Here is a 12,007-nt window from a genome sequence, read left to right on the forward strand (position 1 = left end):
TTATCACTCTATATGTGACACTCTTTTTTTAAGTTTTAAGCTTTTTATTTAGTGAGAGAAATGCATAGCAGAGTGAGGGCCCTATCTAAAAGAGGAAGGGAAATCTGGATTCATACCGAGTACCAGGAGCCAGCACATGGGGAGCATGCAGGCCAGGAAGCACAGGGCGGGTGGCCTGAAGGGGATTCAGGGCCGTGAGGAAGAAGAAGGGCAAAGGGAAAGGGGCAAAAAGGCTAGGTGACACTCTTGAGACAGACTCAGCAGGTGTTTCTCTTGAAGGCTTTGCAGGCTTTTTAGGGACAGTTTGTTCTCATCTCTGAGTCTGTTTCCTCATTTCAGCAAACAGTGATTATTAACTACTAGAGTGTTATAAGGCTCAAATGAGATAATGTGTGTAAACCAACTAATACGTAATAGGCATACATGGAGGAGAGTAACTTACGGTGAATTGGCCATGCTCCTTGGTGCTTCTTGGCCTGGTACTTGATGTAGTCAACTTCCTTTTTTTTTTTTTTTTAAAGATTTATTTATTTATTTGAAAATCAGAGTTACACAGAGAGAGGAGAGGCAGAGAGAGAGGTCTTCCATCTGATGGTTCACTCCCCAGATGGCTACAACGGCCGGAGCTGCGCCAATCTGAAGCCAGGAGCCAGGAGCTTCTTCTGGGTCTCCCACGCGGGTGCAGCGGCCCAAGGACTTGGGCCATCCTCTACTGCTTTTCCAGGCCACAGCAGAGAGCTGGATCGGAAGTGGAGCAGCCGGGTCTTGAACCGGTGCTCATATGGGATGCCAGCACTCCAGGCCAGGGCGTCAACCCACTGCACCACAGCGCTAGCCCCGATATAGTCAACTTTCCAGATTTACCTCAGACTTCTCTTCATGACCTCCCAGGCAGAGTTATGACTACTGTGCATCAGTAGCATCTTGTTAATTTTTTTATTACAGCACTTACCATCTACCTATATAATTGCTTTCTTTATTGAACTTCTTATCTTACTATATCGTGAACCTCAAGAGCAAAGACTAGTATTGTGGAGATGTTTTTTGATTTACGGTGATGGGGTTATGTTGCAATAAACCCCTTGTAAGTTGAAAATGCATTTAGGACACATAACCTACCAAACGTGGTTCACTGAAGAGTATCAGTTATGTTCCTTGTGATCTGTAATCTTGTGGTTGACAAAGCTGTGGCTTGCTGCCCCTGCCCTGCCTAGCATCAAAGGGGAGTATCTTACCACCTATTACTAGTCTGTGAAAAGATCAAAATTTAAAATTTGAAGTACAATTTCTATTGAATATATGTTGCTTTGGCAAAATTGCAAGGTTAAAAAATACTAAGTATAACCAGTCAGTGGGAAGTGTCTTTACTCACCTTTGCTCTTCCTAGAGACTGGTTGGTAGCTTCAGTTCCTTCTTTTTGGTCACTTATTTTAATAATTAACTAACATTCCCCAGCCTTTATCTATGTTGACTTGCCATATCCTCACAATCTTTTGAATTTATTTTTGTTATAGATGATGAATTTGTACAAGGTTGTAAAACAGTATTTTGTAGGAGGCATGGATTTGGAGTGGGCATCTGCACTGGACCAACAGACCAAACTAATATAGAGTTTGATTATAGTAACTGAGCTTTGGTTGGTTGCAGAGGGCCCTGAGCCAATTAACTAATGAAGCTACAAACAGTTAACTGGGTAAGCTGTAACCAATAACTGGTTGTTTGAGCTATAACCAATTAGAATTTTTTATATTTTTTTAAAGATGTATTTGAAAGAATTATAGAGAAGGAGAGCCAGAGAGAGAGAGATCTTGCTTTCACTGGTTCACTCCCCATATGGCTGCAGTGGTCAGGGCTCCACCAGGCCAGAGCCAGGAGCTTCTTCCGGGGCTCCCATGTGGGTGCAGAGGCCCAGGTACTTGGGCCATCTTCTGTTGCTTTTCCCGGCACATTAGTTGGGAGCTGGATCGGAAGTGGAGTGGCTGGGACTTGATTTGGTGCCCATATAGGATGCTGACACTGCAGGCAGAGGCTTAGTCTTCCACACCATAGCACTGGTCACAAGGTGTTTTCTGTTTCTCCTATATTTCTTTCTCTCCTCCCTTCCTCCCTTTTTCTCTCCCACCCTCCTTCCCTCCGAGTTACAGAGAGAGAGAGAGAGAGAGAGAGAGAGATCGATCTTCCATCCGCTGGCTCAGATGGCTGCAATGGCCAGGCTGGAACAAGGAGCTTCTTCTAGGTCTCCCACTTGGGTAGTAGGTGCCCAAGCTCTTGGGCCATCTTCTGTTGCTTTTTCCAGGCCTTTAGCAGGAAGTTGGATTGAAAGTGAAGCAGCCAGGGCACAAACTGTATGGGGTGCTGGCATTGCTGGTGGCTGCTTTTACCCCCTACAGCCAATGCTGGCCCTTCTTTTCTTTTTTCTTTCCTCATCCCCTTCCCCTTCCCCTCCCCCTCCCCCTTCCCCTGGCTCTTCCTTTTTTTTTTTTTTTTTTTTTTTTTAAATTTATTTATTTGAAAGGTAGAGTTAGCAGAGAGAAAGAGGAGGAAGAGAAAGAGATTGATCAGTCTTCCATCTGCTGGTTTACTGCCCAAATGGCTGCAATGACTGGAGCTGTGCCAGGCCAAAGCTTGGAGCCAGGAGCTTCATCCACATTGCCCAAATGGGTGCAAAGGCCCAAGGACTTTGGCCATCTTTTCCTGCTTTCCCAGGCACATTAGCAGGGAGCTGGATTGAAAGTGGAGCAGCTGGGACCCAAACTGGCATCCATGTGGGATGCTGGCATTGCAGGTGGCATCTTAACTTGTTATGCACAACACTTCCCTTGTCCTATTTTTCTATAAATGCTGTCTCATCGCCTTATTGACTGGTTTTGGGAGCTGGCCTGTTCTCAAATTGTGGTTTTGTTTTGCTCAATTAAACTCTACTAAATTTTTTTTTTTTTTTTTTTTTTTGACAGGCAGAGTGGACAGTGAGAGAGAGAGACAGAGAGAAAGGTCTTCCTTTTGCCGTTGGTTCACCCTCCAATGGCTGCCGCGGCCGGCGCGCTGCGGCCGGCGCACCGCGCTGATCCGATGGCAGGAGCCAGGAGCCAGGTGCTTTTCCTGGTCTCCCATGGGGTGCAGGGCCCAAGCACCTGGGCCATCCTCCACTGCACTCCGTGGCCACAGCAGAGAGCTGGCCTGGAAGAGGGGCAACCGGGACAGAATCCGGCGCCCCGACCGGGACTAGAACCCGGTGTGCCGGCGCCGCTAGGCGGAGGATTAGCCTATTGAGCCGTGGCGCCGGCCCAAACTCTACTAAATTTAATTGTTCTAAGGAATGTCCTTTTAACTACATTAAGCAGGTGGTAAATGAAGAAAGGAGTTCTAGCCCAGTAGTCTAGATCTGGTACCAGGGCTTCAAACTGCTATACGGCATTGCATTTGTAAACAAATGTATAAATCCAAATCTTTTCACTAAGTTGAAGAAACACCCTCCATCCATACCCCTCCCCCTGGCCCCTGCACTGCTCTATTTTTGTTTTCTATTATAAATGTTAGAAATTTTCTCTGCAGATTTGGTCAAGAAATAAGTACAATGTGGAATCACTTGCCAGGGCTGGCAATGCTAGATATGATCATTGGAATAACAGATTGTTCTGCAGGGCATCAAGGTGCAGACCCTCACTGAATGGCTCCTCAGGTGGTAGCACTTGTGCATAAAGCTTATTACAGCACCTTGGTACACAGGTGGTACTCAGTAGACTCACTGGTGAAATAGTGAACAACTTGACTCAGAAACTTTTTGAAATAATTTGACAGTTGCTTGTTAAGGTCTATGTAAATATGCACAGAACACTTGGGCCTACCCAAGTGTCCAGGTCGCAAGGGAACTTTGGTGAAATGGGGAAGGGTTGATAACTTTTTGACAAATATGTCTAAAACATTATAGTAGTAATTAGGTAACTCAGTGCTGTGGAGTTGGACAATGTATTAATTAGAGGAAAAAAGTATGAGTTATCATTTAAGTTGCTCCTGGCCAGATGCATTAGAAAACAAACCTGTCTTCTTAGGCATGCTGTTCTTCTTGGTGGTTGCAGCCTCAAACCTGACTTTGGGAGCTGAACTTGGGCTAGATTTCAACCCCTGCACTTCATCCTTACTAGATGCCTTTGTGCAGGCCACAAACTGCCCAGAAATTTGTGGTAGCTGTGAGTGGAGCTAATTCTTGAAGGATGAGTTTAGGAGATGGAAAAATTGGCAAGGACAATTCTGAGCGAGGTAGCAGCATGAGGCTATAAAACGAAAAGTAAAAATCCATGGTGTTCTTTAAGGAAGGAAATACAAGTGGTCTTTAAAAAGTGTAGGGATAGTTCATGTTATAAAGAAACGCTGTAGATTTAAAAAAATTTTTGTACCAAAATAAAACTTAACTCTTTGTTCCATTTTTCCGTGAACTTCTTGGACATGGCTTTATACTCCTTGGAGTGTTGCACGTGCTCCTGAATTGGCTTCAGATGGGATTGGAGAAGAAGGTTGGAAGTGGATTGTGAATACTTTGGGGGCTGTGGTATGCAGAATGGTGGCCTCAAGATATCTGCATCCTTGTTCCTGGAAACTGTTGCCTATGTTAAGATGGCAAAAAGTAATTAAGATTGCTTATCAGCTGACCTTAAAGCAGGTGATTATCCTGATTATCTCGGTGGGCTTAGTGTAATTACAGGCCTGCTTAAAAGAGGAAGAGGGAGGCACAGGAATCATTGTTAAAGTGATTTGATATGGGAAAGAGTGGCTGCCCTTTGTTGGCTTTAAAGATGGAAGGTAGCATAGCCAAGGAATCTGGTGCCTCTGGAAGGTGGAACAGGTAAGGAAATGGACTCCCCACTAGAGGCGGAGCATGCAGAAAGAATGCAGTGCTGCCAACACTGTGACTTTAGCCAAGTGGCATTTGTTTTGAACTTCTGTCCTTCAGAACTGTAAAGTGACATTTGTGTTAAGACATTGTGATAATTTGTTAGAGCAACAGTAGGAAATGCATGAAGAGGTTGTGCTTAGAAACTGTATCTGGAAGCAGTGCAGTCTCTGGGGTACAATTAGAGAATCTATAGGAGCTGTGAAAGGTCTGGAGGCTAAGAGATCAGTTGGAGACATTAATCCAGGTGTACTCTGAGAAGCAGATACTGAAGTGGGGTTGGATGCTGTGGAGATTTACTGGGGGAAATGCCTGTGAAGAATGAAGGAGAAAGAAGGGGAACAGGGAGGGGAAGGAGAAGCAGGTAGCAAGGTTCTCAGACTGACCTAGTTCTAAGAAAGCTTCACCTAGGCTGATGAGTTCTTGTTCCTGAATAGCCCGTTAAAGGAATCCCTTAACATGCAGGAATGGGCTTGCAGTAGTAGTACAGGGTCTTAACTACAGGGTCTGTGTTTCAAGAATCCAGTGAAGCGCGAAGCCACGGATAGTACTGAGTCCCATATTACACTGTACTTTTTTTTTTTTTTTTAAGATTTGTTTATTTGAAAGTCAGAGTTACACAGAGAGGGAAGGAGAGGCAGAGAGCGAGTGAGCGAGCGAGCAAGGTCTTCCATCTGTTGGTTCACTCTCCAGTTGGCCTCAATGGCTGGAGCTATGCTGATCCAAAGCCAGGAGCCAGGAGCTTCCTTTGGGTCTTCCCATGAGGGTGCCAAGGCCCAAGAACTTGGGCCATCTTCTACTGCTTTCCCAGGCCATAGCTGAGAGCTGTATCGGAAGTGGAGCAGCGGGGTCTTGAACCGGTGGCCATATGGGATGCCAGCACGGCGGGTGGTGGCTTTACCTGCTATGCCACAGCACCGGCTTCTACACTATACTTTTTAAATATATCCCTGTGGTGACCTTTAAGTTAAAAGGCACACTAGCAGTAATGAGAACAGTTATAATAATACACTGTAATAAAAATAACTTAAAATTTATATTTGAATTCTGGAACTTTCCATTTGATAAATTTGAATTGGGGAAGGCAAAACTGTGGATAAGAGGTCGACTGCTGTACTGCAGTGAGCTTAGTCATTAACTGAGCAGCTCAGGGGAGGAATGACTTTTTCAGTGGTGGGTCTAGAGGGATGGCAGCTGGCACTGTCAGTCAGCCATGCTCCCCAAAGCAAAAGGTCTGACTGCCATGTTTCCAGTGCCATCTCAGAGGGAGTATGTGCAGGCAGAGCTGGTGCAGAACTGGGGATTGGGGCTTTTGAGAGACGCTGAGCTATTTGTTTTAGTTCAGCAACTGTTTTCACAATTCCTGAATGACTCAAACTCTGCACTCGGGGTTCATTTAGGCTTTTAGTGTAATCAGTTGTGCTCTGTAGACATTACATTCTAATCCTGGTTTTGTTTTTTAAATTACAGTTTGGTGTAGGGTGATGTGATTTGAGGCAGATTGCTTTATTTGATTGCAGTAGGTGTAGTATTCTAGGAAGTTTTTGCACTTTTGCTCCAGGCATTACTCATTTTTGTGAGAAATAGGTATTATAAGACAGTTGTAAGGAATATATGGGGTTGCTTAAGTGACAGCCACTATATTCTGCCTTGTGCTTCCTTTAGCTTTTCTACCAGCCTTGGAAGCCTTTATAAGGACCATTCCTAAGATATCCATTCCATCAATTCAGAAGAATGATACAGGTTTTAGGTGATGCATAAGGATTGCAGAGATTTATTTTTTAAGATTTATTTATTTGAGAGAGTTACAGAGAGAGGGAAATAGAGATGTCTTCCATCCACTGGTTCATTCCCCAAGTGGCCTCAGGTGCCGGGCTGCATTGCACTGAAGCCAGGAACTTCCTGAATCTCCATGTGGGTGTATGTGCTCAAGCACTTGGGCCATCTTTCCCTGTTTTCCTAGGCTGTTAGCAGGGAGCTGGATCGGAAGTGGAGCAGCTAGGACTTGAAACAGTGACCATATGCGATGCTGGTGTTGTAGGTGGCAGCTTTACCCACTATGCCACAATGCCAGCCCCAGGAGATGGGATTTTTAAAATTAAAATTTTTATTTGTGTGTGTGTGTGTGTGTGTGTGTGTGAAGAGAGAGAGAGAGCAAGCGAGCGAGCGAACCAGCAAGCCAGCGAGCGTGAGCTCCTATCTGCTGGTTTACCTCCCAGGTGCAACAGCCAGAGCTGGATCACGGTGAGGCCAGGAGCTGGGAACTCAATCCACAGCTCTTAAGTGGACTGCAATACTCAGCCATTTGAGTCATTATCTTCTGCCTCCCAGGATGCACATTAGTGGGAAGCTGGAATTGGAGTGGAGTTAGAACTTGAACCCAGGCACTCTGATATGGGATGCAAGTGTCCCAAGCAGTCTTAACCATTAGGCATAATGCCTGCCTCTTTCTTTCCGAGAAAAGGCATAAAGGGAAGGGCAAAAGAGAGTATTTCTTTGTGGGAAGTGTAGCCATCTTTTGTCATGGCTTTGATATACTACTTGGAATATTAACAGAGGATCTTCTAGAAAGCGGTCAGCAAATTTTCCCCGTAAACAGCCAGCATTAGGCTTGTGGAACATGTTGTCTCTGTCACAAGTACTTTACAAAAAGTAGGCAGCAGATTGGGTGTGGTCTTTAGGCATTGTTGACCCTTTTCCTATGGCGTCAGCAGAATCAATTTCTGTTTCTTTCCTCCCTTTCCTTTAAGAACATGGTTTAGAGCTTTCTGTTTTAATAGTTGGTGGTAGAGTGCTTGAACAATTCGTTTCTTTCAAACTTTGTCACTAGGAGGTTAACAGACTTTAGAAAGATGTGCAGAATTTTGGGTAGTCACCTTGCCTGGCCTGTGTTGATGGGGAATGCAGAGTGTGCCGAGTCTACCTCCTTCTGTAGGCATTCCATGCCCTGTGAAAACAGATTTTTGTCTAAGAATACCGGAAGTGTAAGGGTGCACTGTGTGTTGTCTTACTGTCCTGTTCACAAGATGGTCTTCTAGTTGAGGTTTCTTGCTGGGACAGCACGTTGCTTGAATAAGCTCGTCTTTAATTCTAGTGCACCTATTATGTCTACTTACTCTGCAGTGACCTCTGGCATGATTTGCAGAGACCAAGGCACTATTTTAATACTTGTATTTGTGTTTTCAGTATTGGAGGGCAGAACTGTAACCTCACCTAGGTAACATTAAGGATCCTAGGGAAGGTGTGTAGATTGTGATATGAAATACCAGTGTAATTTTTTCACTGCCTAGAGTATAATTTAAATAAATGAACCTTATAAATGCAGCCTTGCCTTCTGTGAATCATGAATAATTTGACAGCATATTCCCAGATCTGAGCAGTGATTCCTGCATTCAGCATCTGTAATAAAGTAATTCTCCTGAGCTGCTGAAATGAAATTTAGAATATTGGGTTTATGCTAATGAAGAACATCAGTAATGAACATTTGGATAATGTGAAGTTGTAAAGTTAAAGGGCAAAGTGTTACTTACTATGGCTTCAAATCATGACACAAATTTCTTCTGGTTATTTTGGAATAATACTCCACCTTCAGTGCACCCTCAAATGAGTATGATTAGGTTGAATTTCATATGCCACTGATAGATGATTAAACCTTTGATAGGCTTGTGCTATCAAGATGTGTTTGCATCAGCTAACTTCAGTCTCTTCTAGAAGGTGTATAAATAGAACTACTTTCATCATGGTCTGTGGTTTGTAGTTATTTTGCTCCTTATTTCCTAAATTAATAGCCCTTGAAGGATGACCCAAAATACCTGTTCTTACTAAAATTCATGTGTCCACACTTTGGAGGTGAAGGTTATTGAAGATAATGTGTGTATGTTTTGAAAGAATTTTTTTGATGAATTGAAATGGTTATAGTTATTTTTCTTATTCAGGACAGCTTCCTCAAAAGATCCATTTCAGAAGGAATGATGACTTTTAGTTACAAATAATTTTTTTTTTTTTCTCTCTCTCTCTTTTTTTTTTTTTTTGACAGGCAGAGTGGACAGTGAGAGAGAGAGAGACAGAGAGAAAGGTCTTCCTTTGCCGTTGGTTCACCCTCCAATGGCCGCCGTGGCTGGTGCGCTGTGGCCAGCGCACCGCGCTGATCCGGTGGCAGGAGCCAGGTACTTCTCCTGGTCTCCCATGGGGTGCAGGGCCCAAGGACTTGGGCCATCCTCCATTGCATTCCCGGGCCACAGCAGAGAGCTGGCCTGGAAGAGGGGCAACCGGGACAGAATCCGGCGCCCCGACCGGGACTAGAACCCGGTGTGCCGGCGCCGCAAGGCGGAGGATTAGCCTAGTGAGCCGCGGCGCTGGCACAAATAATTGTTGAATGCTGTCCTTTAGTATCAAGAATGAGCTAGACAGTACAATGTGGAAAAATAATGTTTTTATTGTGAAATAAGTTAATTATCCGGTAGATAATTTTTTCTTTCATTTTCTCTTTTCCTCCCATAGATAAATGTAAATGAGATTACGAGATTTTCAGATTTCCCCTTGTCCAAGAAAACATTGAAAGGTAAGTATATGGTGATCTTGGTACATGTTACTTACTGGATTTCTTGCTACTTTTTATAAGTGGAGTTTTAGAGAGTTGAACCTGAAAAACCTTATTTTGTCAAATAATTTTAATATTCTGAAACCTGTAAAATTTTCAGGAGCGTGTGAATAATTACAGTGAAACCTGATTGTTAAGATAAGCAAGGAAACAATGTGACACCTTTACTGTGAGTTTGCTAGGGTTGCTGTAACAAAATAGCAGACTGGGTAGTATAGACAACAGAAATTTATTTTCTCAATTCTGCAGGCTGGAAGTCCAAGATCAAGGTTCTGGCAGGGTTGGTCTCTTTTTTTTTTGGACAGGCAGAGTTAGAAAATGAGAGAGACAGAGAGAAAGGTCTTCTTTTGCCGTTGGTTCACCCTCCAATGGCCGCCGCACTGCAGCTGGCGCATTGCGCTGATCTGAAGGCAGGAGCCAGGTGCTTCTCCTGGTCTCCCATGCGGGTGTAGGGCCCAAGCACTTGGGCCATCCTCCATTGCATTCCCGGGCCACAGCAGAAAGCTGGACAGGAAGAGGAGCAACCGGGACAGAATCCGGCGCCCTGACTGGGACTAGAACCCGGTGTGCCGGCGCCACAGGTGGAGGATTAGCCTATTGAGCCATGGCGCCGGCTAAAGGTTGATCTCTTCTAAGGGCCAAAGGGAAGGATCTGTTCCAGGCCTCCTTCCTTGGCTTGCAAGTGGCTACCCTTTAGCTGACTCTTATTTGTCAAAAAAGAATTTATAGTGCATGACAGGATGCTTGGAAATATGTATATATTGTGGAAAGGCTGAAGAGACTGATTTTTACTTAATTGTGTCTTAAAGATTTCAGCCTGTAACACCATCATACAGGGATTTTTCTAAAGAGTCATTTTCCCCTCCCCACTGCCAGGTTTGCAGGAAGCCCAGTACCGTTTGGTAACTGAGATACAGAAGCAGACTATTGGATTGGCTTTGCAAGGTAAAGATGTACTTGGAGCTGCCAAGACTGGATCTGGCAAGACTTTGGCTTTCCTGGTTCCAGTAAGTACTGAAGATATTGGGTCAGATCCTCTGGTATATAGTCAGAAAACATTTTATGCCTAACTACAAATAGAGCCTTATGTAAAGAGCTTTGATGTTATATTTCCTTTGTTAGAATCTAGTAAGCTTCAATACCTTGGGGCCATATTTCTGTTATTCTCCATGGTCTTCCCCAATCCAAGCACAGTGCTTTGGTCATGATGGGTATTCATTAATTCTTTGAATGAATGAATGATTGCTCCTTCACAAGCCATTATAGTCTTGAAGGATGCCGGATGTTCCAGGTGTGGCAGTTCTGAATGGTTCTGCTATGTAGAAGGTAAGGAAACCTGGCCGGCACCACAGTTCGCTTGGCTAATCCTCCACCTGCGGTGCCGGCACCCCGGGTTCTAGTCCCGGTTGGGGTGCTGGATTCTGTCCCGGTTGCTCCTCTTCCTGTCCAGCTTTCTGCTGTGGCCTGGGAATGCAGTGGAGGATGGCCCAGGCCCTTGGGCCCTGCACCCGCATGGGAGACCAGGAGGAAGCACCTGGCTCCTGGCTTTGGTTTGGCACAGCAAGCCGGCTGCAGTGTGCCAGCCGTGGCGGCCGTTTGTGGGGTGAACCAGTGGAAGGAAGACCTTTCTCTCTGTCTCTCTCTCTCACTTTCTAACTCTGCCTGTCAAAAAAAAAAAAAAAAAAAAAAAAAAAAAAAAAAAAAAAAAGGTGAGGAAACCTGTTTTTTCTCTGGCCTTTACAGGCCTGTCAGTTGCATTTCCAGTTACTGTCTGTTTAGGATCAATCTGAAGTATGCTTATTTTCAGGAGTTTGGGTCATTTGTTGAAAATTTTTAGGACGTTGAGATCTGTCCTTTGTGACAGTACAATAGGTACTTAGGAATTCACTTATTTCTCACTTGGTCTTCTGATTTTTGATTCTCAAAAATAATTGGCCCAGAAAAATCACATTTTAGTCCCAAGTATTACCAGACTTCTATTGAATCCTAGCTTTTTTTTATGAGCAGTGTCAGTGTGTCAGTATATAACTTGCTATTTAGATGAAAAGTTTTTAATGTGGTACAGAAAATGATAGCTAAACTCCTGATAGCTCTAGCTGGGGCTACCATGGGCTGCTTTTCCCTTCCTTCCAAGTTATGCTTCTGGTAGATGGAAGAGAAAGAAGCAATCTCTTGTTTTGGATAAAACTTGTGAGTGGTATGTTTTTTGCCTGGAAGATGTCAGATTTGAAGGGGCAAGGTTGATATATGGATAAAAAAGCTGACTTTGCCAACATCTTACTGAACACAAATTTACTGTCTTCTTTGAGGTGCTGGAAGCCTTATATCGTCTGCAGTGGACTTCCACAGATGGTCTGGGGGTTCTGATAATTTCACCTACGAGAGAACTGGCTTATCAGACCTTTGAGGTTCTCCGGAAAGTGGGGAAGAATCATGACTTTTCAGCTGGCCTCATCATTGGTGGAAAGGTTTGTCTTTTTACTGTTGTCCTTCCACCTTTGCCTCTGTACTCTGTGTGG

At 44.2% G+C, this 12,007-nt stretch overlaps 1 protein-coding gene across 2 annotated transcripts in view; it reads left to right on the forward strand.

Annotated features, from left to right (window-relative positions):
• The window catches only part of DDX10 (DEAD-box helicase 10), a 407,034-nt gene that overhangs the window by 6,706 nt on the left and 388,321 nt on the right, over positions 1-12,007 (forward strand). For both annotated transcript variants that reach the window (XR_011390521.1, XM_002708478.5), the window contains exons 2-4: positions 9,389-9,449; positions 10,365-10,495; positions 11,798-11,956. Coding sequence is in view for 1 of the 2 variants with exons in the window: in XM_002708478.5 (XP_002708524.3) it covers positions 9,389-9,449; positions 10,365-10,495; positions 11,798-11,956 (351 nt within the window). In the remaining variant the exon portion in view is untranslated. The remainder of the gene's footprint in view (positions 1-9,388; positions 9,450-10,364; positions 10,496-11,797; positions 11,957-12,007) is intronic.

The sequence above is a fragment of the Oryctolagus cuniculus genome, chromosome 1, assembly GCF_964237555.1.
Source record: "Oryctolagus cuniculus chromosome 1, mOryCun1.1, whole genome shotgun sequence".
NCBI lineage: Eukaryota > Metazoa > Chordata > Mammalia > Lagomorpha > Leporidae > Oryctolagus > Oryctolagus cuniculus.